The sequence below is a fragment of the Lethenteron reissneri genome, chromosome 26, assembly GCF_015708825.2.
Source record: "Lethenteron reissneri isolate LAM-NWPU_2019-01 chromosome 26, ASM1570882v1, whole genome shotgun sequence".
In the NCBI taxonomy this organism is placed as follows: Eukaryota; Metazoa; Chordata; class Hyperoartia; order Petromyzontiformes; family Petromyzontidae; genus Lethenteron; species Lethenteron reissneri.
The window spans coordinates 20,596,160-20,621,620 of NC_083804.1; the positions used below are offsets into that span (position 1 = coordinate 20,596,160).

At 46.5% G+C, this 25,461-nt stretch overlaps 1 protein-coding gene across 1 annotated transcript; it reads left to right on the top strand.

The window, feature by feature from the left end:
- The first annotated feature begins 584 nt into the window (after positions 1–584).
- On the top strand, positions 585–25,250 carry LOC133347845 (mitochondrial Rho GTPase 1-like). The gene is given in 22 exon segments (XM_061560520.1): positions 585–1,090; positions 3,607–3,665; positions 5,045–5,126; positions 5,426–5,469; positions 6,497–6,550; positions 7,450–7,502; positions 8,170–8,278; positions 8,920–9,021; positions 10,088–10,186; positions 10,585–10,693; positions 11,525–11,645; positions 12,276–12,360; positions 12,719–12,728; positions 12,731–12,863; positions 13,773–13,873; positions 14,794–14,924; positions 15,590–15,673; positions 16,762–16,884; positions 17,744–17,952; positions 20,007–20,129; positions 23,391–23,522; positions 24,970–25,250. Coding segments are annotated over 22 exon segments (2,127 nt in total). The 5' UTR covers positions 585–1,047; the 3' UTR covers positions 25,091–25,250.
- Positions 25,251–25,461: the final 211 nt, after the last annotated feature.

Here is a 25,461-nt window from a genome sequence, read left to right on the forward strand (position 1 = left end):
GCACCACCACCACGTGCACCAGCTGCACCAGCACCACGTGCACCAGCACCACCACCACGTGCACCAGCTGCACCACCACCACGTGCACCAGCTGCACCAGCACCACCACCACGTGCACCAGCTGCACCACCACCACGTGCACCAGCTGCACCACCACCACGTGCACCAGCTGCACCAGCACCACCACCACGTGCACCAGCTGCACCAGCTGCACCACCACCACGTGCACCAGCTGCACCACCACCACGTGCACCAGCTGCACCAGCACCACCACCACGTGCACCAGCTGCACCAGCACCACCACCACGTGCACCAGCTGCACCACCACCACGTGCACCAGCTGCACCAGCACCACCACCACGTGTACCAGCTGCACCAGCACCACCACCACGTGCACCAGCTGCACCAGCACCACCACCACGTGCACCAGCACCAGCACCACGTGCACCAGCTGCACCAGCACCACAAACACGCGCGCCACCACCACGTGCGCCAGCACCACCAGCACCACCACCACGTGCACCAGCTGCACCAGCACCACGTGCGCCACCACCACCACGTGCCCGCCAGCGCCTCTAGTGGGCCGCCCTTCTTGCCCGCCCGCTCGCCCGCCCGCTCGCCACCGGCAAACCCGAGCCCTTGAACGGCGGCAATCTGGCGAAACGAGAATATTCTCAACCGCGATGTCGCCACAGTCGCACTCTTCTTGAATTGTTCTTCAGCCTCCGCCGTATATATTTAAAACATTTTTCTTTACCAACAAATCTTTGAAGCCACCGCCGTGGTGGGACAAGCGGCTGACGGCTGCCGCCGCCGCCGCCGCCGCCTGCCGGGATAGGCGCGCCCCAGGGCGGCCGAGCTTCTAGGCGAGGGGCGGTGTGCCCGACGCCTGGGCCTAGCGGCTCGACCTTGGGTCCGTGAAGTTGGCGTTCTTGAAGCACATCGCAGTCTGATTTCTGTTGAAAGGGTTGGCTGTGGGGCTGAGGAGGTCGGGGCTGAGGAGGAGGGGGTTGGTTTTGGGAGAATTCCACGGAATCTACGTTGAACATGGGCGTGAGGAAAGACGTGAGGATCCTGCTGCTGGGAGAACGTGAGTTCGTGAAATGTTGGCCAGAGTGGTCGATGGGGCCTTTTTGTGTTTGTTATGTCAGTGTCGTCTGATCTCTGCGTTTGGTTGAGTGTTTTAAAACGAACATATTTACTGCGTCTATCAAGGTAATTTTTTACATGTCCTCGTCCTTAATCCCCCACTCGTTTGTTGAGTTATGAGGTTAGAACGCCGAGAGCGGCGTTTTTTGTGATGATGGAGAGTTGTATGGACGGAGCGGCGGTGTGACATTGATGCATTGAGGAGGTCGAAGGTGGCTTCCTAAATGACGCAAGTCCTCACAGAGTGATGGGTGAAGATGTTGACGGGTTTGAATGTGGAATCATTGTTGTTTGTCCTTCCAACGATCAGTACGGTGCGAAAAAAGGTCAACGTGCCTACATCGTTACCCCCACCACCACCACTGTTGAGCGATTATTGACGAGGTTAAATTGGGGATTTCGTAATCATCACCGTTTCTTGTTGGGGAGTGGTAAAGATGTGTGATGAGATGATTCACAGTTACATACGTGTCAACCCATACAGTTTACCCCGTATTCTTGTACTGGTAAATTTAGTTTTCAGGTCCATACGGCGTACATCCGTTTCAATAGGGCAATGTTTAGTTTTCGTCTATTTGTGTTTCCCCCTTGTGATGGGACTTTTTAGGATGAACGTTGATATTTATAAGGGCAATAATGTCTGAATTGGTCTGTAATTAGTTGAGGGCACTGATAATGAGGTTTTGACATGTTTGTGGTTATCCCATTGTGAGGAGAGGCTATTGGTGGATTTCTTGTTGATGAGTTGTCAAGATGTTTGACGGTGATGTTGAAGATGAATTCCTAGATAATCTCGTACTTTCGTTCATTTGGTTGGTAGCGGTGGTGTGTAAATTAGTTCAAGTTGTGAGTTATGACAAGAAGTTCAAGTTGAGTCAGAAGCTGACGAATGCTATACGTTGTGTTGCTTTAGTTGTCTAATCTGCATTTTGAAGAGTGATGCAAATGTATTTATTTTCGCCAGAATGTGGATTCCTAATGTCTCGTTACATGGTGATGTTGGGTGACCGTTCAGGTTGGAGGTGATGGTTTAATCCAGATTCTTTTTAGTAAAAAAATATCACGTTGGATGATGAATTTGCCAGGCAAATCGTCATTTACTAGTTCAGTAATCCCAGCTTCGTGTTGAATAGTGATATTGAAAAGTGTTTAATTGGATGAGGCTTAAGGTGGCTGTTGATCAGCCTGGCTTTTTGAACCAGCCTATAATATGTACAGAGAGTTATGACAAATCATCCAGGATACACCAGATCCCTTCCGTTCCCAGAAACTAAGTAGAATCGAGACCTTAAACAGTGCTTGGATGGACCGACCAACCCAACGTGTAACACGGGTTGTTGTTTGCTGCGGAGCTGAATGAGGACAGCAGAGAATAGTGCAGCAACATCTTTTGTTTTACCGACCTTCTCTGCTCCCACATCTATCTATCCTCGTCCTTCACCAACCCATATTGACCAGCACGGTGAGGTAGGGCTCAATAACCCCCACAACCTGCAGAGGTGGGGAGGCCCTTGTAGATTAACAAAGAGGGACTTGTGCTTGTTCATGTGCGTGTTTAGAGTGGTGAACCAACAAGGCTGAAAGCCCTGCTTCCCATTGAGGAGCGGCGATGTTGAGTGATGGTTAATTGATTGATAATGCTGGTGCCTTGAATGACTGGAGAGTGTTGTACAGAGCTGGGATCACTCTTGTCGTACCAGGGTCGACACGAACGATGACACACGTGCACTTTGGGCTGTCCATGCCATGTCCGCTGTACTATCTCCGGTCGTGTTCCATTGTATGTACAGTATTTCAAACAAACTTGAGCCGGATAATGTCACACTGGTCGATATGCCGACTTCTCTTTACGGTGATATTGCAGTCGCCCACAGGGAGACAGCTTTGCAGTTAAGATCTAAATTTGGATGGTGATGTTGCCATACAATTACTTGCTCTTTTGAATTACGTGACAGCATCGTGAACCTTCGTGTGATGACAGGTGAAACACGTTATTACAGTATGAAAAATGCCATTTGCTTGACCAGAAAACCCCGAGTCTCAAGACTTTTTTTCAGATGGGACCTGCATTTGGACGGTTGAACAATTTCACAACACGTGTGTTTGGCATGTGGGAGGAATCGGATTATGTCAAAGCTTCACCAAAAATTTAAGTTCAAGAATTGTTTTCTCTTACGCCAGATCTTGCCGCCTCCAAGCCTTTAGTTAGACTTTAGCCTCTGAACTTCTGCATTCATCTAAATGAGGACCACCCCCCTCTCTTCTAGCCAAAGGCCATTGCAGTATACAGTATTCCAGGCGTCAATGTGGGTTTGAATCACCATTATCTTATGTTCTGGTGGTACTGTTACAAAGTTATTGTTGTCGCCTCCGTGGTTTTTATTTCTGTTTTCTGTCACCTTTCCGATTCCCTATGAACGCCTCGTCAAAACCGACCCCTGTGCACCGATGCCCCAGCCAAGGTGGGGAAGACCTCCTTGATTATGACTCTTGTCAGCGAGGAGTTCCCAGAAGAGGTGAGACCTCAATTGACGGGTGGGGTTTAATTGCCACCGCTTAAGCTCGCACAGTGCTTTGCTCAAGGTCATAAGATAACACTTGTTGTTGTAGTTCACGCGATAAAACTTAAACTATTTATATGTCTCCTGTTACATAACATTACTCATGTTACTGCCGCTAGGGTGAATCAACCTACTTTGAAGTCTTTGTTTAACATGGTTACACATTCTTTGCATGCGGTTGTGTTTAGGAGTTTATGTACTGCACAATGTACAGTGGTTGGTACTTTAATTGGATTTATTGGGTTACGATGCATCTGTGCTGTATTTTGTGGATTTTTTTACGACAATGCTACTCCAAGGAAAATAATGGATGAGCAATTTATGAACGACCTGATCTATGAACGTCCTCTGGTCTAACACTGTTTGTCTCTGGTGTGGACCAATCGGTTTCAAAGACAATGCACATACTGTCAGAACATGTTTTTTTGTTTGCATGTTCACCACAAGTATATGTGGTTAATGCAGACATGATTCCTTGCAAGGGTTTCAGTTTGATGTTTTAACATCTTAACACCTGTTTTTATTGCCAGAAAGGGGAAAACCCTATTATCATGTTTTAACAGTGTGTACTGATATTTAGTGTGAATCATTTGGAGAGGTGAAATAGTTTGTAAATTAGTTATCGGTTAAAATGTTTATTTCAAAAAGAGTATGCAGATTTTCTCTAGTTGTAGAATGCAGTCTTCGGTTAATGAGTTGCAATTTTCCAAGCACACACTGTGTGGCTGAATTGACCCATTCAGTAGAGACCTCTGTCCAGGATCTATTATATTGGCTACTTTAGTGTTGACAAAGTCTACTTTATCTTGTGCAATAAGAATAAGTGAAAACCGTAGAAATTCTAATGTGCTCGTTTATTAATTATGATAAAATTTGTATCTTAGTGACGAGTCATACTTAATCATGACTTTAACTATATTCCTGTAGAGAGACTAATTTAGACCATAGAATGTGGAATTGCCAACACTGGCTCAGGACGGCCAATGGAGATGATTGCCATATAATGCTCTCTTAAGTATTGAGACAGTCCTTTGTGCAGTATATGAATATTGGTTGCCATGAGTACGCATCGAGAGGTGGGCCAGTATCAAGGCTTAATTTCAGTTCGGTCTGTCTGGGTTGGTGAGCCAGAATATATTTCTGCACCCAACACACCATATCCAGTTTCCCTCTTGCTATGGCTGTGGCTACTAGTCCCGTGCCTACTCGACTTTACCAGCGATCCAGAAAATGTTTCACATGCCTACTCAGTTTACCCACGACCCCGAAAATATTCAGCTGGAAATTATGCCCTGGCTGGTGCTGTGTGTCGTACGTGATCACGTGTTGCGCAGGTGCCTCATCGAGCGGAGGAGATCACCATACCAGCAGACGTCACGCCGGAAAAGGTCCCTACGCACATTGTGGACTACTCGGGTATGACGTAGTTAATCGGCGGAACGTTTTGCACACAGCAAAGAGAAAAAGGCTGAGGGACGGAAGATGAGAAGGATGGAAAGGAAAAGTGGAAGATGGTGAAATATGAGGAAAGAATGGAATAGGAAACGGTGGAAAATGTGACAGGCAGAGAGGGAGTATGCGAGTGTGAAAGAGGGAGAGCATGTACTGTAACCTTGAAACAGAATCAATGTTTATTGTGCAGATTGATGATAGCATCAATTAGTAAAATGGTGTTGGCCACAAATTGACACGCGTTTGACGTTTACTCTTTACAGACATCGAACAGACCGATGAAGAACTACAGGAGGAGATTCTCCGGGTGAGTGTATTTTTTTTAACTTGCAAGGGAAACCTGTATAAAGCCAGATTCAATATATACGTGCACATTGGCTGACACACTTGTCTTCTAGACCTGGGAAATAAGCTCACAAATGAAATGTGTCCTCCTGCTGCAAAGTCATTGAGTAGCCATCAAGCTGTTCCCATGTTTCCTGACACATTTCTATTACTTTCTATAAATATTTGTTCAATGTCGCACTCCCACACTTTAACTTGGAAAGGGCGGGCAGTGCATTTATTAAATGGGGTGTGGCCAAAAACTGTACTGAATTACATCGTGCACACCGGGGGGTCACAGAGACCTCGCTAAGTTGTACACCGTAAAGTGCTGACAATTGTACCCATAGGCAGCAGAACAGGATTTTTTTTGTCACAGTTCCTTTTTTTCTATTTCAGCAAATTTTTGGTTAAATATAATCTGGTCAAGGGGGTTTCTTTAGTAAAACACAAAGAAATAACTAACCCCTTGGCTTCTGTGTCATCTAGATTAGCATGTCCTAGTGGGATTTGTAAAAAAAAAAAGTCAATTGTTGCTTTTATCACATACATTTCGAGGGTTAAAACATTTTTTTACGTTTGTGAGTCTGCTGCTAAAAATGTTGTTGCTGTTTAATGAGCAAATCGCATTAAGTACTTTATTTAGGCAGATTAGACTCCAACTTACTGCTGCATTAATCTCACCAAGCTGTGGCCTTTTCCCAAGATTAAATAAAACATTGGCAAAGTGCTTCTTTTTAAACATGATATTGAACCGCTGGGTGAAATAACATTCTAGCAATGCAGACCGTAAATATGGAAGTGCTCGCTCCTCATCTGCCTTCAGCACAGGTTTATTTTTAGCAACTGAATTGAGTTGAATCTTGATTTGAAGCGTTCGTGACTGCAGGAATCCATACTCTTTGGTTCTTTCGGTAAAGTCACGTAGGTATTTTATTTTTCTACCTCCGTGACTTTACCGAAAGAACCAAAGAGTATGAATTGAGTTGATTGCCTCTCTCCGCTTCTAGGCTCACGTGGTGTGCGTGGTCTATGCAGTGGACGACCAGGATTCCATTGAGAAGGTGAATGCCAGCTGTGGAAATTGTGCTAATAATATAGATTTTTTTATTATTATTATTAACTTGGTTAAACTGTGCTTCAACGAGATGTACGCCCGTTACCCTTACCAATTAGCCATGAGCTGCAAAATCCGTGAACATGTTTTTTTGTCTTTCTGGCACAAATCTTCCACTGAAAGCTCCATCATGTGAATACTCAACGTAAAATTTGAAAATTCTAAACAATGAGAAAAATACATGCATATTTGCCTACTATGTATAGTTGTTTAAAATTTTAAAATAAAAGCAAGTTGTGGCTGTGAGTTAGTTGTTGTATGCAAGTGCAAAGAGACGCGTTGTTGAGTTGTAACTTGAATGTAGTGATGGAGTCGAGTGTGCATATTGCTTCAGGGAGGTTCTTCAAGAGATGTGGTGCTGCAAATGAGAAAGATCTGTCCCCCCCGTGGTTTTGTGTTTGGTTTATGGTGGTTGGAGGAACAAAGTGATCTGTTATCAATAAATAACGATGGTTCACTCACAACCAATTTCTTTGTCCCCAACAGAGTAAGGTTATATTTGTCTACGGCAACCGTATAATCATTGCACTGTTATGCATCTAAAATTAGTGTTTGCAATGGTAAAGTTAAAGAAACTTGAGCTGCCTCGAGAGTGGAACGATGCCTGACTCAAGTGACTTCATAAGTAGTTGGGTGATGTGGACGCTTATTTTGAATCGAGGCAACGTTTATTTTTAAACTAAACACTTTATTGTGTTATTTATATTCCATGGATAGGTATGCAGCAATTAGTACTGTTGTGTGTTGTGCGCATCAACTACAAAAATAGTTGCGATTCAGACTCTGTGGGGAATCTGCAGACCTCGGTTTCTTCCACAAGACTACTGAAAAATCTCTGTGTTGCAGATCACGAGCAAGTGGGTGCCGCTGATAATCGAAACCGTCGGCAAAGATGGAAGGTACCCACCACTGCATTAGGGCCACATCTTTATTGACTCTTCGTTGAGCCTTAATTTTATAAAACCATGAACAGATTTAATCACCTTGCTATCCACTTTGAGGGCGCAACGTGAGATCGGGGCGGTTTGCAATCGATAGGTTGCGAGTTCAAATCATCCTAAGCAGGCCGCTAAGATAATTACCAATTTGTAGGGAAGTCAACAGAATTCGTGCTATGGATAAACTGGTCCTTGGAAAAGGAATATGGAATTTCCACCACTGGCTCAGGACTGTAAACTTGTTGATGAGTGCAGCATCATTCTCGGTGAAGTGGATTTTTTTTTACTTTTGTTGATTTCTTTTTTAAACTTGCAATTTTAGTGACTGGCCAATGTTTTGCTTTTTGTAGACTGCTCATGTGAGGTATGTCTCGTGTTGATGGGAGTTTTTCGCATTGCCTGGTCCTGTTAACACAGTCGGAGGTTCGTGCTACAGGTCATGGGTCAGTGGGTGGTTTGTGATGGTGTTTCTGTTTTGGTGGTGCCAAGTGTTGGTAGTGTTTAAATGTTGGTAGGAGGTCAGTGTTGTGGATGTGTGTTGGTGTGCATATGTTGGTTTGTGATGATGTTGATACATTGGTAGAAGGTTTTTATGTGGAGGTATGATGAGGGTGCCACGTGCATGCAGGATACCCATAATCCTCGTGGGAAACAAGACGGACTTGGTGGAGCAGAGCTCAATGGAGGCCATTCTTCCCATCATGAACCAGTACTCCGACATTGAAGCATGTGTGGAGGTACGGACCGCCATCCTTTACCTGGGTTCTTCAGCTGGTGGTCTGCTGTGGGCCAGATGTGAACTGGGAAGGCTTTTAGATACAGATTAGTGAGATGAAAGAAAAGCAAACACGAACTAGAGATGGGCGAGTTGTAGGCGTGATGTTGGTAGTTACATGTTTGAACGTTAAGACGTCACGACACCGTGTGACGCCATAATATTCGTACACGTAACATAAGACGTCATGTGGCTCACTACACGTGCATCAATCGCATGTACACGAATCAATGTTTTCCCATCTGTCAAATTTGCATGTAATCGGTTCACATCTCCTGGCAGGCACTTAAGGCTTGACCGGTCACCACATGGTTGAAAAACAAATTCAATTTAAATAAAATCACGTCTCTAAAGCTCGATTATCCATCGAATTGCAAGAAGAAGTGGTGAAATGTTAAACTAATTTCTTTAAATAACTACTTTTTGTGTTGAGTTTTTTGTCCTTTCCTCACACCTCTGATTAGCACGGTTGGCTATATACGGTGCGAAAGAAGTTCAACATGCATACGTACACATACGTCACACCTCTTAATCGTGACGCCCTAGTCAAGCCGAGCACATGCGTTGACTGACAGCCGACCGACCGCCTGGTGCGTGTTGCAGTGTTCGGCACGGGTGCTGCGCAACATCTCGGAGGTTTTCTACTATGCCCAGAAGGCGGTGCTGCATCCCACGGGGCCCCTCTACTCGCCGGAGGAGAAACAGGTCCAGTGCCGCGCCCACTCAAATATCCGAGCTCCCCACACCCACAGATCCACGCTCTGCAACACTAGATGCACCTTTGCAGTCGAGATATAATAATTCATCATTCACAATCCTTTTCCAATTCACTGCTCCTCACCCCGTGTCAGACATGGGAGCTATTTGACCATAGTTCGTCGCACTGGTCGATGTGGATCGGTGAAAGATTGGTGCCCAGAATCGGTGAAGATATTATGTTAGACATCACCGGGAATCAGTCTCATATTGCCAGGTTCAAAGGAGAGTGCACGAAAACCACTGAACTGCTGCTCAACAGTGCTACCAAATACCCCCACACAAATTGCACACCCCTGTTACTTGCATAATATGTGAACACTGGGTGTTTTTTTGTATTATTTGTCACTTATTTTTATAGCGCAGTTGTGGAAAATTCAATATAGGGGCCTCTTGTTTGATTTTCAATGGAAAGTTTATTACATTTCATTTTTTGTTCGTTTAAATTTGTGGTTTCAGACTTTCGCCAATGATAGTACATTTGTACTATTGGCATTTTGGCTCAGATTGGAGGACATTTCAAGTTCAGATCCACCTACATACTGTCAGGCCAAACATGGCGTTGCTGAGCAAAACTGAAGTGACATCAGCTCTCCTTTAGCAGTCTGTCTTAGTCTCCACACTGCTGCTTCTTCATATGAGCTCAAGAGTGAACAGTTTTCTTTGAGCTTACCCACCTCTTAAAACCAATGCCTGCAATGTGGTCAGTTATTTCTGATTTGGCACGGACCATAAACCCTTGAAAACCAGGTTTAAATATCAACATCTAACCCAGTCTCTCAGCGGTGCTGGTTGAGTGTTATTGGCACTGTCATTACACATCCAGCTATTCATTTGTATGCTCTTATTTTTTAATCTCTTGTAGTCTGTGACCACTGCGACAAATCTGGCTTTTGCTCTTGCTACCTCAATGCTTTGCCATCCCTATGTTGCTATGGTCAATTGTTTGTTAACAAAGTTAAAAGTGTTTTGTTAGTTGCGATGGTTTGTGAATGATGTGTGTGTGCATCTGCAGCTGAGGCCGGGGTGTGTGAAGGCTCTCACCCGAATCTTCAGGATCTCGGATCAGGACAACGATGGGCTGCTCAATGACACGGAGATCAACTACTTCCAGGTCAGAGGGCATTGCTGTGTCCAGCACATAGGTCGGCACATGAAATTAACTCCTTTAAGTAACAGTTAGTAGTTGCACATTTAAAAGGCCGTTTCTTAATTCCTAAAAATGAGGTTAAAGACATTCCTTTGCCGGTTAAGAAAAGTGGGCTGGAGTAGGACGTCACTCGAAGGAACGATGGCATTGGGTGACAGAGTTGCAGCTACGAAGCAACAAAATCAGTTGGTATGTAGGTGCTCGGTGGATTGTTATATCACTCGACCACGGGAGATGGTGTACACTTGTGTAATCCTTCATCTGGCAGTGGATTGATAATGGCTGATGATTATATGAATCAAGCGGTGATTCCTGGCTCACTTGCTGCTGTGCTTCACTTGTGCTACGTTACGCGCTTGCAGAAAACCTGCTACAAGTCGCCCCTGGCTCCCCATACGCTGGAGGACGTCAAGAACGTGGTGAGGAAGAACACGACCAACGGCGTGCTGGCTGGCGCCCTCACCTTGGAAGGTGAGGCGTCCCCCGTTTGTTCTTAGCAATCGCTCACCAGCGCACCCCTCACCATCTTAACAATAACATTCCTTTATTGGTGCTCTCATTCAGCAAATGTTTAAAACGCCGCACCTTGTACCAGTTTGGTTCTTGTGTCTCTGCTTATGTGTTTATGTCTGTGTGTGTAAAGTCTATAAGCACTCCAAAATAACTACCTGAGTTTGATTTTAGGCCACAAATATCATGATTGTAGAATTGTTTCTGCGTATAGTTTTTGGCTTACATGAGGTCAGTTCAGTCATAAATGAGTGATTAATCAGCATTATGATTAAATTCAGCATGGAACCGGTGCTGGTGTGATCTCATTAATGTACCATAATGACTTTAGTAATAGTTCAGAATCGGAATCTTTATTTATCCTGGTGGAATCTGATAAGCTATGAAGCTCTTTTTCACAGATGTCTAGTAGTTGTTTGCTACCAGCATGTTATGACTCATTTGGTCGAGCATCACGGATCCCAGTCGTTCGACCACGAGATCAGATCCCAGCCAGTCTACTGGGCCTCAATGTCATCATCACCATCGTCTTATGCAAACACTACTCCCCACCATAGAAATTATGCCTTTCATCGCTGGTTCAGGATCATCAATGATTAAGAGCACCATCCAGCACTCCTTCAAGCAAGAGACCAATTTTACTTTCGAACAGCACTTGCCCTAACAGTCTTATCGGAGCTACAAATAGAGCGGGGGGACCGTTGTGTTTTTGTGCGGTTATTGCGAACGTGAATGATTCACTGCTCCCTGCCTCTCGTGTCCGGTTCCGTGTCGCATGCCGCTCACCGCCAGGCTTCCTGTTCCTGCACACGCTGTTTGTGCAGCGCGGGCGGCACGAGACGACATGGACGGCGTTGCGCCGCTTCGGCTACGACGAGGGCCTGGATCTCACTGATGAGTACCTCTACCCGTCGTGAGTGGCCTGCTGAGCCCACTGCCGCCGGGGTGCCGGGGTGGGAGGGGGGGGGGTAGGGCGGGTGAGGGTGGCGCTAAAAGTCGCTTTTGCAGAAATCTCGTCGAAAATTGTTTATATTTAAGCCGAGGTCTTCAACCTAGATTTTATGGTGGGCTGCAACAAGAACTGGCATGTGCTGGTGGGCTACGTGACGTCATGTAATGTAATGTTTGCGCATGTGACCATTAATCAGTGCATCTTGTTACCAGCTCTCTTTCCTGTTTATCTCGCTTCCCTCTCACTCATCTTAATTTCTCTATAGTTCGGCGTGCCATAACTCTCAGCAGGCCACTCCAAGTGCCTTCTGGCCTAGGGGCTGCCTGTTGAAAAACCCTCGTTTAAAGACACAATCCAAGAAAAACCCTAACCTACTCACTCCTTAAATATGAACGAAAGCCATGTATCCTGGGATGTCCAACACAAGCGTTGTTAATTATCAAAACAGTTTAAAGGCATGGCCAAGCACCCTGCCCCTGCCATCGCATTATAGTGGCAAGACTGCAGTTATGTTGCGTTAAAATGGACGTCACATTGACGTCACGGTGAATTAATCGTGTATGGTCTGGCGTCCTCTTTGACCTCCCGCAGGCTCAAGGTTCCTTCCGACTGCACGACCGAGCTCAACCACCACGCCTACAACTTTCTGCAGAGGATCTTTGAAAAACATGACCTGGTACGAATGGCACTCCACTGCCTGCCTCCCACGTGGCCTCTGCATATAGTCTGCATACGTGCGTGCCTATTGAATATCCATCGCTTGGGCAGGCTGTGCTGTGAGAGCGTGATTTACTCGCAGTTGCAAGTTCTGTGAGTTTGTCGATTGTGGGGGTCAACTCGGCCAATCTTGCCACTGTAGTTGATCAAATTCATCATGCACACAGTTGAATTAAAGACATTTTTAAAGTGATTACTTTCTGTCGTTCGGTGGTAGACAGGTTGTTAGTGGATTGGAAACTGTCAATATTTTCTCGTTTAACTTCATGGTTTTTTGTTTGTTGTATTTATTTCCTGCCCGGTGTGTACGTTGAAAGGACCGCGACGGGCGCTGAGCCTGGAGGAGCTGAAGGAGCTGTTCGGAGTGTTTCCCTACATGCCCTGGGGGCCCGACGTCAATCACACGGTGCTCACCAACGAGCGAGGATGGATCACCCAGCAGGGATACCTCGCGCAGTGGACGTGAGTGCCCGGCCCTCCTGGGGTGGGCCAATTAATCAATAAATTCGTTGATCGATCATCTCATTAAAAAAAACTACAACAAGGATGGTGAGGGAGTCATTTTGCAGGATCAAGCGCTGTACTATCAACCTGGTTTGCCCAAGTTTGAATGCCGCCTATGACTAACATCAGTGGCAAGTGATATCTGAGCCAGTGCTGCCACCCCTCCCTTTTACACAACCCGCACTGACTATTGCATGGTCTCGCAAACACCCATAACCCAGAACGGTATGGAGAGGTCTTCATTCAGTAGTGGTTTGACCAAGGATTTATTTTCCTGCAAAGAAGTTGAATCCACACCCTAACATGCACAGCTTAACGATGCATGGGCTTGAGGTTACTGAACAAAGACCCTTCAAGTGTGACCTGCAAACACATTTAATGTCCACAACGCGCGTGATAATGCATTTCCCCGTTAGAGATGCATTTAGCATGAATTTTGTACGTCTTAAATGACTATCATACATTACATTACCCTCGGAGAATGTCAGGCAAAGGTTTCCAGCTTGTTTCTTATCAAATACAGATTTCCACAGGGAAATCTAAAGCAGAAGAGAATGCATACTCTTTGGTTATTTTGGTAAAGTCACGTAGCTAGAAAAAAAAATTCAGATTTTACCGAAAGAACCAAAGAGTATGGATTCCTGCAGTCACGAAAGCTTCAAATCAAGACCAGAAGATAATGCTTCATTGTGTACTTTCGACAACAGCAGCCTAATTAGAATACACAACTACATGCATTGAAAAACAGAATTACAAAACGTGGTGATTTTGTCGAGGCTAAGAGGCAGGGCTGGAAAGTGGGATCGGTGTGACATTAGAGTTATCTCGTTCTGTCCTCCCCTCGTCATCGCGTTGTTTCGCGTGCAGGCTCACGGCGTACCTAGACGTGCACCGATGCCTCGAGTACCTGGGACACTTGGGGTACCCGCTCCTCGCCGACCAGCCCTCCCAGGCCTCGGCAATCACAGGTGACACGACTCTTAACCGTCAACCACAATCCATCAACTTTTCTTAACATTTACAGTTAACACCTTATAACCCTTCCTTGACCATTAATCCTCGGAACTTATCGATGAATTGTCACGATTCGGCTAAAGAATTGTTCATTGATTGTCTCGGTTTTATCGTTTATTTTTTACGTTTCTCGATCTTTCTGCCTCGTTTGTACAATTGTGTCGTCTCCCTTAACATTAGCATCTTATTGAGATATACTTTTCACGTGTAAATTATTATTTTTTACGCAAGAAACGATTTTAATCGACGAGCAGATAAATCGTCACATCCCTAACTTACAGGTGACACTTCACCTGCGCAACTCACACTCTTAGCGCTTACAACGTTAAACTCTACACGCCGCACTCTCATCCCTTAAACATGGCCATTAAGTAGGATCTTCGAAGTCAGGTGGTGTGGACTGTGTTGTGCGTGCGTGACCCTGACAAATTAGAGGCAGTGATGTGTTCGAAGTGTTTGGTGGTGGTGGCGGCCTCAGCACAATGTACGCATGTAGGTATGTTGAATTTCTTTCGCACCGTACGTAGCCAACCGTGCTAATCGGAGGTACGCGGTGGGAAGGACAACAAACTAAATACAAACGCAGTTCTAGAGAAATGAGGTTTCAATGTACATTTGAAAGTGGATAGCTCCAGTGGCTTCCTGATATCGGAAGGAAGAGCGTTTTAGTCGGCCGCAGAAGCACGTCTGAGCGCGCGATGCAGAGTATGTATGTTGAAATTTTTTTGCACCGTACTTAGAAAGCCGTGCTTATCGGAGCAGTGGCCGTCTTTGTTTGACGGTTAGCCAAAAGCCGCCACTGCGAGGGTTGATCGGAGGTTGCGTGATGAATTCGCCGAGATGACCCGTCCGCCTCGTCGCGCTCGCACTGCAGTGACGCGAGACAAGAAGCTGGATCTGACGAAGAAGCAAACGCAGCGGAACGCGTTCCTGTGCAACGTTTTCGGCGTGCGAGGAGCTGGAAAGAGTGCGTTCCTGCAAGCCTTCCTGGGGAAGAACCTGTCCGTAAGTATTCGTCGATCTGTAAACGTTTCACGATGATTTAAGTCATAGGAATGTAAAGGAAACATTTAGTTTGGTCGTTTTTTTCACCACGGAATTCTTCGTCTACTAATAGTCCCCCACTTGGCATGCAACGATCCACCAATTTATTGGTGGAATTTTTTTGTTTTATGCTAGCGATACGTGCAATGAAGTGTGCCTGTAAGAATCTGTTATTTGATATGTATGTGAATTATATGTCTATTAAGAATAGCGTAGCGAACAACATTTAACCAGAATGGTAAACACGAGACAAAAAATTATCAAGTCTTAAAATTAATCGTGACCCTAAGTTGTGACATGGTGTAGCTGTTTGTGTGAATCGCTGCAGGGCTTGTATGTATGTGTGTTGAACTTCTTTCACACCACCGTACATAGCCAACCATGCTAATCAGAGGTACGGGAGAAGTACAGCAAAATCGAACACAAAAAGCAGCTTAATCCCCATGCCCAGCTGAGCAGAGCGTTGGGCACCATTCTTCTGCAATGGTAGTGCTGACCCAATGGGCAGAATGTCAATTTTTCTAAGGCGAGCACCACAGTCTCACATCACAGGGCGATCACCGTTGGATGTCCCGCGTTAGCGTGTGCAAAAAACTCAGTCGGCGAATCCTGCCTTTGTCGTTCAGAGGCAGAAGCGCATCCGGGAGGAGCACCGGTCGCTGTACGCCATCAACGCCCTCTCCATCTACGGACACGACAAGTACCTGCTGGTGGGTGTGACTCGCTCAGCCTCGTTTCAATCGTCGTCTGTCCGCTGCCCCTGATTTTTCCGCAATGATGGGGCGTGATGATATCATCGGTTGCTTTTCATCTTCTTTCACGTGGTCGATGTAGATGCAGAGCAGCGGCTACAATTTCACATTCGGGTGGTCAAGCGAGATAACCGCGTTGGGAGCAGCGGAGTGTATCACTGTGATGTCTCCTTCGTATTTTTGGATCGGGCATTGCGATATTGTTTGGTCTGTTCCGGATGACCACAGTCGCAGACGGGAGAGTTTTTTTAAATCTTCCATTTGTGCATCAGGTATTTGCATCTGCCATGGTTTGTGCGGATGCAATTTAGGGTGGACCATGTGCTTTGTGGAAGATCAAATCCAGGGATCTTCTGCTTTTCATAAACTGCCCTGAAACGTTCACAACAAACCCGAACTCAATTTCTATCAAATTTGGCATTTTAATTAAACCGAAGTCGATTTAAAGAAATCCGTAGTAAATGCTATTGATGCCACCATATCTTATCATCACTTGCTTCTGCTCGGTGTCGTAAAAGCGATAGCCAATTGGCAAGGTCAGCAAAACAAGCTAAATATATTTGACTTGGTCCTATATCTTCCTGTCTACTCATACGGTCTGTCTCCTTGTCTGGCTGTGCCCATCTCTCTTTCTACCTCTCTGTTCCTGTTTACCCATTTCCCTATCTGACCAGAGGGGAATGGGTGGCACGGTGGCAAGATGTTAACTACCTCGCCCGGTATACAGGAGGTCGTGGGTTTGTTCCCGACCCTGACGCCTGTATATTTGGATCAATACGTAGGCTTTCATGACCAATATCATCAATAACCGAGGTTTTTTGGGTTAGATCGCTATCTAACCCATTTGTCTCCTTGGTTGCGTGGATTTTTTGCCGAGTCTTCCAGTTTTTCCTTCCACATTTTAGAATCAATGTGCGTTTAGAGTGTTTGGCTGCTATAAATTTATCATTTGTGATCAGGTCGCATTAGTTTTAGTTATCTGCCTGTGCGCCCCGTCTCAATGTCATCCTGTGTTCTGTGCTGTGCTTCCTGCCGCCACCGCTCAGATGCATGAAATCGACACGGACTCGGAGTTCCTGGCATCGGGCGACGTGCGCTGCGATGTCGCCTGCCTCCTCTACAATGTGGACGACCCCCACTCCTTCGAGTACTGTGCTCGCATCTTCAAGGTTGCCCGCACCGCATGAGCCGTGTCAGCCAGCGACGTGGCCGAGCATGTTTTCCTGTTCGCCGCTTGTTGCAGACGTTTCGTGGTTAAGAGGGCCAGCGGGCCTGTGCCCCTGGTTGATGCACTGCGGGTGTGTTTAGTTTACATACACCGCCATCTGCTTCGCGGTGGACGAGAAAAAGATCCCGCGACGTTCATCACGGTGGCGACTAGTGTTCGCGGGCGCCACCATCCACAAATTTAAGCAAATTTGGAAGTTTACTCCCAAATTACTTATCTAGGTAGCAAAAAAAACCGTGTCAGAATCATGAATATTTATTAACACTGGAGGAATACTATGAGCTATAAAACAGTTTTTAACATGTCCAGTCACATTGCCCCCTACTGGCAAACTATACTTGTCTGTGAAACTTGACTGCCTTTATGATATCCTTGCGCTATTGAGAACGGCACAAATACCAGATGTACCAAATTGAAATGAGTAAACCAGAACGCCACTTTCGTCTGACGCTTTTGACGATGCGTTCAGTGAAACTGTGCCCATCTTAAACGTCTCCGTGAAGCTCAATTTGGGAATCTGTTAACATTGTGGTGAATGTAGCGCCTCTCTTGGCTACCGGGATCCCTTTATCCCATAACGTACAGCATACAGACTGCGAAAACACTCCTTTATAACGCTCCCCATTTAATGAATGTCATCGTGAGCATAAAAATGTCATTAAATTCGATGAAGTGATTCACCTTTCTGTTCCTACTGTTTGGCACTTGCCTTCCGACTCGGCTCGCACGCTCACCGCCTTCTTCCTCACCTGCCCGTACGCACACGCACACACACGCACTCGCACACCCACCGTGGTCAGCAACACTTCCTGGACAGCCGCGTGCCGTGCGTGGTGGTGGCTACAAAGTCGGACCTCGGCGCCGTCAAGCAGCTGCACGGGCTGAGCCCCGCCGAGTTCTGCCGCAAGCACCGGCTGCCGCTGCCGGCGCCCTTCACGCCCGGCGTCGGTGACGCCGAAACACCGTGCCGCGACATCTTCCTCAAGCTGCTCACGGTCGCCATCTACCCGTGCGTAGCGTCTGGCTAGCTTGTTGGCATCGTGACTCTGTGGGGGGGAAAGGGGAGGGGGAGTTGGAGGGTGGAGGTGTGGCTTGACAGCACTTTAATTAGCATGTTTAGCCTACGCTCTGTGTGAAAGAAGTTCAACATATGTACATACAGCACTGTGGAGGCAGTGAAGGTTGGTGGGTCATGCAAATGTTGGGAAGTTCTCTTACTGTGGGTGTCATGAGAATGTGGTATGGAAAACGTGCGGACTAATATTATCTGTCCATTCTCTACGGGAGACAGTGTCACTCCCCTCACTTGTGTGGGTTTCCTCCGGGTGCTTTAATTTTTTTGCTGCATGTAAACACTCATTAATTGGCTTGATAACACCTTATATGTAGAGGGTCGCAGAGCTTTGGGGTGGGGAGGTGGGGAGGAAATGGCGCGCCGTCTCACTACCTCTCGGTGGCTCCTCGTGCCTCTGAGTCATTTACTCAATTCGAGAGCGAGCGAATACCGTGCGCATTACAAATTGGTGCAGCGGAGGTCTGTGGTCATGGTGTTTTGGTAGTTATTTTAAAAAATCACGTTTGCTAGGTGAACATTATTCATTGCTATTAACGTTGACCATGAGTGTGTGAACTGTCCACTAGTGGGGAGACATGAGAAGCCTAACGTACTTACGTTTTGATTGTATTAAGTTTTTATTGTAACAAGAACGCAGGCCCGTTTCAACACTCCAACGTACTTATTTTTAATTCACTAACGTGTTGATAAAACCTGTTATAAACTAAACTGCAAAGGTACTTTTTTTTCCTGAGAAGGAATTGAAGATGGTAAATATCGTACTCTATTTACGGTTTTGGTTATGTTGATGCCCCTAGGCCTTTAATGCAAAGGCGGTGACGTGGTGGCGAGATGTTATCTTCCTCACCTGGTATGCAGGAGGTCGTGGGTTCGATCCCGACCCTGACTCCTGTATATTTAGAGTTCGCAAGTTCTCCCCGTGGTCACGTGAATTTTTCTGCAGGTCCTCTTGTTTTTCTCTCCACATTGAGAAATTTGCAATTGGATTATTTGGCTGCGACTATAAATTCCCACATTTGATAAGCTACATCGATGAGCTATCACGTGGGGCCAGGTCTCCTCTGAAAAAGAGCTCATCGCTCAGTGGGCTTCTTGTGTTTATTTAGTTCACTTAGTTGAGTGTGAGAAAACAGTGGGAACTCGAGTAAAGTCAGTAGGTGACAAGTTACTGTGCTGTGTGAGGAGAGAAAATCGCTGTCCTGTAATGTAGAAACTGCACCGTTAAAGTGAGAGCAGACGGCCAAGAGTGAACACAGAGTAATACAATCCGGAGATAGAATCTTGCGAACAGCAACCGTGATCGTAGTTGTAGCAGAGAGAGACGGAGAATATGGATGAACGCTGGGATAGAGGTTTCAGTGAATTAGTAAATAGTTGTCCACTCGATAGACAGCTGTACACAGGATTCCGTCTGACTGACCCGGGAATGTTTGTGGAGCTCTATCAAACATTTAACAAAAGTCCAGATCTGACATCACGATTCCGAATTTCGTCTTCAAACGTGCGTCAATGGGTGGTGTGGTGTTTGGGGAAAGCACTGCGATGTGGTGTTGATGACCCAGGTTTTGAGTTGTGAGCATGCTGCATAAGACAAGTGGCCGTTTGGTATCTGAACATGGTGTGGGTCACCATCACCCCTGGGTGGTGGTGCAGCGGTGCAGCGGTGCGTCAGGATGAACCGAATTTGCCCCGACACACCACAAGGTTAATCAACGGTCTCTTGACTTTTTTAAACTTACTTTCTTACTTCCTGTGATTCCGTAAAGCGGTCGTGCGTTCCTTATCAATGTTTTTACTGTTTTGCTTTGGTTAAAACTGGGTGTTCATGTTTTCATGGTTCTGGATCAGAATGACACTTGGTTTAACACCTTGACAGCTGCCCAAGAATTTCGACATTTCCCCTGAAGCCAACAACTTTTTCCTCCTCTTCTTTGTGTGGGAGCGTGTGCATTTTTGTCTTTTGGTTTTGTCGTTGTGTCTTCCTGCAGCCACTCCCAGTTAGACTGCCTGTGTAACTGCAACAAGTGTACACTCTGCGTGTGTCAAAACCTGCTGGGCTCAGCCCTGCTGCGAGGCCTCCGAAGCCGCCTCCTCGCCTCCCTGCGCTCCAGGTCCTCCCTGCACCTGCCCGCTCTACTCGCCCTTCTCTCGCTCTCCCTCCTCCTCCATGCGCACGCACGGCCGCTGCGTCCGTGACGCTGCTGCCCTCCTCCTTCTCGTGCCCCCCCCCTTCACCCAACCAAATCTTCGCGGTCGCCCCTCACGAAGTAATTAGGCCGTGTGCGCAATTGAGCGATTAAAACTAAACTATTTCAATAAAAACTTTTTATTTTACCAGGAAAGGCCAACTGAGCGATATGGCTCTTTTTCAGAAGTGACCTGGCCACAATTTTATAGCGCAACGAAGTGGCTTATCACGTGGGAATTTAGCGTGGCCAAATATTCTAAACGCATTTACATAAACGAGGAGGGAAAAACTGGAGGGCCCAGAGAAGCATGCAAACTCCATATATACGTGTTGGGGTCGGGATCGAACCCACGATCTGTATACCAGGCGAGGTCGTTATCATCTTGCCACCGTAGTGCCTTAAACTCGAATCTTTGTGTCACGATAGATGTTTTGAACGATAGGTTGTGTAAATCGATTTTTTTAGTGGTTCATGAAATGCATATGAAAGTTACATGCTACTATACCTATTGGCTATTAAAATGAACACGACAGAGAGAGACTAACGGTGTAAGTGAGATTTAAAAATAAATGTTATTGAATAGAATTGTGACCCTCAAAGTTTAACAATTCGTGTATCATCGGCGAGTGAGGCGCTGAATTGTTACGTGCCTTGGAGGGACATAACGTCGCCTTAGTTAAAATAGAATGTTATGCTCGCTTTACGTGTACTGAATTATCCACGTAAAAATCGATGGTTTCCAATTCACATCCTGTATGTTTGTGGTTTTTCCACAACTATAGAATTAGATTGATACTACTATTGCGCTGTAGATTCATACCACTGCACACACAATATTTATACCGCTATATATTCCACATATTTAGCAAGAGAAAACATTTGTTATTTTTGAGAAGGGCATTGTGAATCTGATTTGTGACAATTCGTAGAATTGTGGAGGGGTGCAGTGTTACATCCCTAACTTCTCATCACTGCCTCTTATCTCAATTTCTCATCAGCATCCTTGTCCCATTTTCTTCTTAATCTCACACTCTGTGATTATTAACGAGTTCTGTTTATCTGACGATGTCATTCAGCGCTTCCGTAGTGTGTCCTCTATCAAATTCCTGCTCAAATGTAGTCAAGAAGAATCACGTGACAGTCGATCTCTATAATGCCTCTATAATACTTTTAACACTTTAATTGTTTTTCTGTTAACCCATTCCCCACCCTCCCCCCACCCTAAACCTCTCGGATATTCCACTGAGCCTCATTTATGTCTGCCAAACATTCAATGTCCTGCCCATATTGGTGATGACGTTGCTGGGACGCGGATGTGAAAAAATACTTCTGTGGCGAACGTGGGGTGCGGTGATCACAAGCGAGAGTGCTCTCGCTCAGCCGTGCAAACGGCTGTAAACGTGGAGTGAGTGTATCGACCGCGTTGCTTAGGGGACCGAAGGCCTCATTGGAGCACTGAGACCGAACCTGAAGTCTGGGTTCTTCAAATCCAGCTCTCTCTCAATTATTGCTAATGCAACTTGTTGCGTCGAGCGAGTTTGATGGTTCCAGCGTGGTCACCCAACTCTGCATGTGTTTTTTTAAACGTAAGCCTATTCTGGAGTACACTGGTAGTACACTGGGAGTGGAATAGTGTAAACAGGAAGGCTTCTTCGCAATTCTGGCTGATCGACTGATGAAGCTGGTTGTTGAAATCACCAGCGAAACGTCGTACTCGATATGTAAATGTTCTGGGTTTACTCTCCAACACACCAGTGTGCTGAAGTAGTAACTAATTGGCACATTTTGTTTGTCACAACTTACTAATTAACTGTGTCGGGGGGTGGCGGATTTAACGATACGTTTATATTTACGCGATCTAACCTAAAAAACCTTTATTATCGTTTCATGGTGTATCTGCCGTGTCCATTGAGCAATACGACAAAGTGAGTTCATGTGCATGATTACGTCACTGCACATAGATCTGTGTTCATGTATGAATGCTGAAAGTTTGTGGAAACCAAAATAAGATAAAGGTAGAAAAAAACAGGCAACAGTTACTCTGCAGTTGTGTTAAATTGGTCCCATGTTTTTTAGATTTCTCCACTTGACCACTTTATAAACATGGTTGCGAGTGCTTCGGCTATCACCTATCTGCCACTGTTTATTCTTTTCTTTGCCCTTTGTGTCCCCTCTCCTCCGTGTGTCATCAGGCCACTCGTCTCTGCGCATTTCCTCTGGGTTGCTCTCTGCCTCTTTCTGTTGCACATCGCTTCGCTCTGTCGTTAAGTGCGAACCGCGCAGAAACCCTCAGCGGCTGTTCTTTGCTCCCCATTCCCCGCGCCCTCCATCGTCGCCGACCCGACGGGCGGCAGGTGTTACGCGTGGAAGGATTTTGGTTCTTATCAGACGTAGACTGGCGGCTGGAGATCTTCTGCGGATCAGTAGATGGACGTAGCTCTGGTTTGTCACGAGGGTTGAGCGTCGTGCATTTTGTTCTCGAACACGGCGAGTTCTCTGTCAATGCTTGGTCATTATCTGTGGATGAACCCTTTTTTTTTCCACCTGTAAAGCTTACCACATGTTGCCTGGAGCCAGCTTAATGTTGCTTGGCAACCTATGGACTTGAGCAACCAATGTTATTTTCACACACCGGGCAAAAACCTCATTGAAATTAATTGGCCGTGTGCATTGATAGGAAAATTATATACCAACGATGATTACAAAGTTTTGACCTGGTTGCTGAGGGCCATAAGGCAGCAGAAGGCAGCAGAATCTACTGAAGAGTTGTTGGAAATATTAACAACGCTTGTTGACAGAGCTGTGGTTCCAGTCTCTCCGTGCTTTGTGATCTGAACGCAGCCCGGCCCATCAACAACAAGATGACCATATTAATTTGCAGTTAACTTGAATAAAAATGTCACATTTAATGAATGAACACCCCCATCATGTTACGATAAAATCGTTGATTAACACTGAGGGCTAAATTAAGGCATGCCACTGTTCGGGGAGAGACCGGGCTTATCGTGTTATTGGAATCACCTTTGTGGGTTGCTGGACCTTTCCAAACCCACCCCTTGGCCACCGCCTCTCCCGTACCTACCCTGACCCCCTTCCTACCTTGCCCCTCGCCCCTCCCCAAACTAAAACGCCCGAGCTGACCCGGTCGTCTCGCCGTGTGGTGCGCGCCGTCACGCCGCCAAGGTTGTGGGATTGTCTGGAGGAGCTGGGAGTGATAGTCCTGTCCAGCGGGGAGCGGCGAGGCCCCCCGCACCAGGTGCACGCTGTCGCGCTAGGCGAAGGGAGCGCCTTCTTGGGAGTGTCACTCCCTCGAAGGTAACCCTCGCCCCCCCCGTTCGTCAACCCCCCCCCCCCCCCCCCAAGCCTCACCTTTCACACCAACCACAGCCCATTTCCTCACTTCTCTTCTCCTACACCCCCGATCACACCGCCTGCCACATTGTCTCAGGCACGGCAAGGGGGGTTGGTGTCTCTTGAGCACGTTTGTCAGTTGGATGATCACTGAATTAATTAATTGAGTTGAAATTTAACTGCTGCTGCAGACTAATCACTGGATCCACTGTGTGCGTGCAGAGAGGTGGGATAGTGGTAGAGGTCTCGGTGATCTGGGCTCAATTACTTGCCATAATTCTCAACCTGAACTTTGCTCGGTTGGCCTTAGATTGACTCCGCTTCACGTGAGTACCTCGAATTATGGTGGTATGGTGACTGCCCGTATGCCAAACATTCATGAACGAAATTGATCAAACATCCAGAGTCTTGAGGCTTTCCTGGCCAAATAAAGGGCATTGCTTATTATGATTATTGTTCCTGTTTAACTATGATAGACAAAGACCGTGGTATTGGTACTACTATCTCTTCAATCCATGCTAGCATAAACATGCTCACGAAGAACAGTTGTCCTGGTAGTCTAAACAGCTAAAGAGGCACATTTTTACATTTAAAGAGAGTGCCAGGCATTATCAATGAGACGCTTGCAGCTTTTGTGTGTGCTTGCACTTTAATGTTTCACCGTTTTTCACGTTTTCTGCTTTGCACTTTGATGTTCCACCGATTTCCGCTTTGTTTTCTTGCTTGCGTTGCCGCTTCTTATTTAATGTCTGCGAGGTTTGTTAAATTTATTTTTTAAATTATTGGAAATAACAGTCTATTGTTGCTCAGCTAAATTTATTGAGCACGTGTGTGTGTGTGTGTGTGCAGGGTTGGACTAACTAATAATGAGTCTGTGGACAGTTAGAAGGGTACTTTAACTATTAGGCCCCATCCATGTGGAGGTCCTGCTCTGCATTTTGTGTCAAGCATCAGACCCTTCCTGTGCTGAAGCCTCCCCAGTGCCTTTGTGTTTCCTTATATTTAGAAGCAAGCAATAAGTCGCATCTCAGTCACTCGTGATTCTCCAAAAAATTGGTTCTGCACTTAATTTGTCTATATTCCACCTGGTGGCAGCACGGATTGGAAAGTGTTGTAGCCGAAGCTGTTTAACAAAGGTCACTTGGAATAGATCTCATAGGTAGCTCTTTGGTATCCACTTCCCCGGGCCATTTTCTTAACAGAAAATGTTGCTCTGCTCAGGGATAGATAAGACGAGATTAAAGTAAGCAAAATATATAGCCAGAATTAGCTACTCTGTTTTATGGTCTGCCTTGTGTCCTGGTTTCTGGCCCAGCACAGCAATGGTCTGCTTGCAACTAGTCATGGAAAAAGGTCACGCCCATAAGCTAATCTGTAGGCGTGCACATCTGGATGCCTGTTTGTGACGCAGGCATTGGCGGGAGTGCGAGGCGCGGGGCTCGTCCGTGTGGCTTCGCGCCAGCATCGGGGCCGCCATGATCGCGCTGCTCGGCCTGGGTGTTTACCGCGCGCTCGTGCGGACGCAGCGGTGACCAGCGAGCGCCGTGAACACCGCCGGGCCCCCCCCCCTCCCTCCACCACACCCCCACCACCGTGGACCCACTGCGGTCGTAGTTCCGCGAGACGGGACCAGAGGCACCTTGGAGGGAGTCTGGACGTGCATCGCCCCATGTCCTGGAGACCTCGTAACCGACGTTACTACACTTACGCTGATGGGAAGTGGGGAGGGGGGGATGCACAAAACGACCCCCAGCATGAGTGCGACAACGACGACAACGACAGCAAGAAGTGCCTGTGCTTCACGAACCCATCGAGAGAGCGGTGTCCAAGGGAACAAGCTTAGCTCAGTGGCCCTCTTGGTAAAGTTGGTCACCGTTGTCGGCGGGTAATGGAAGTTTAAACG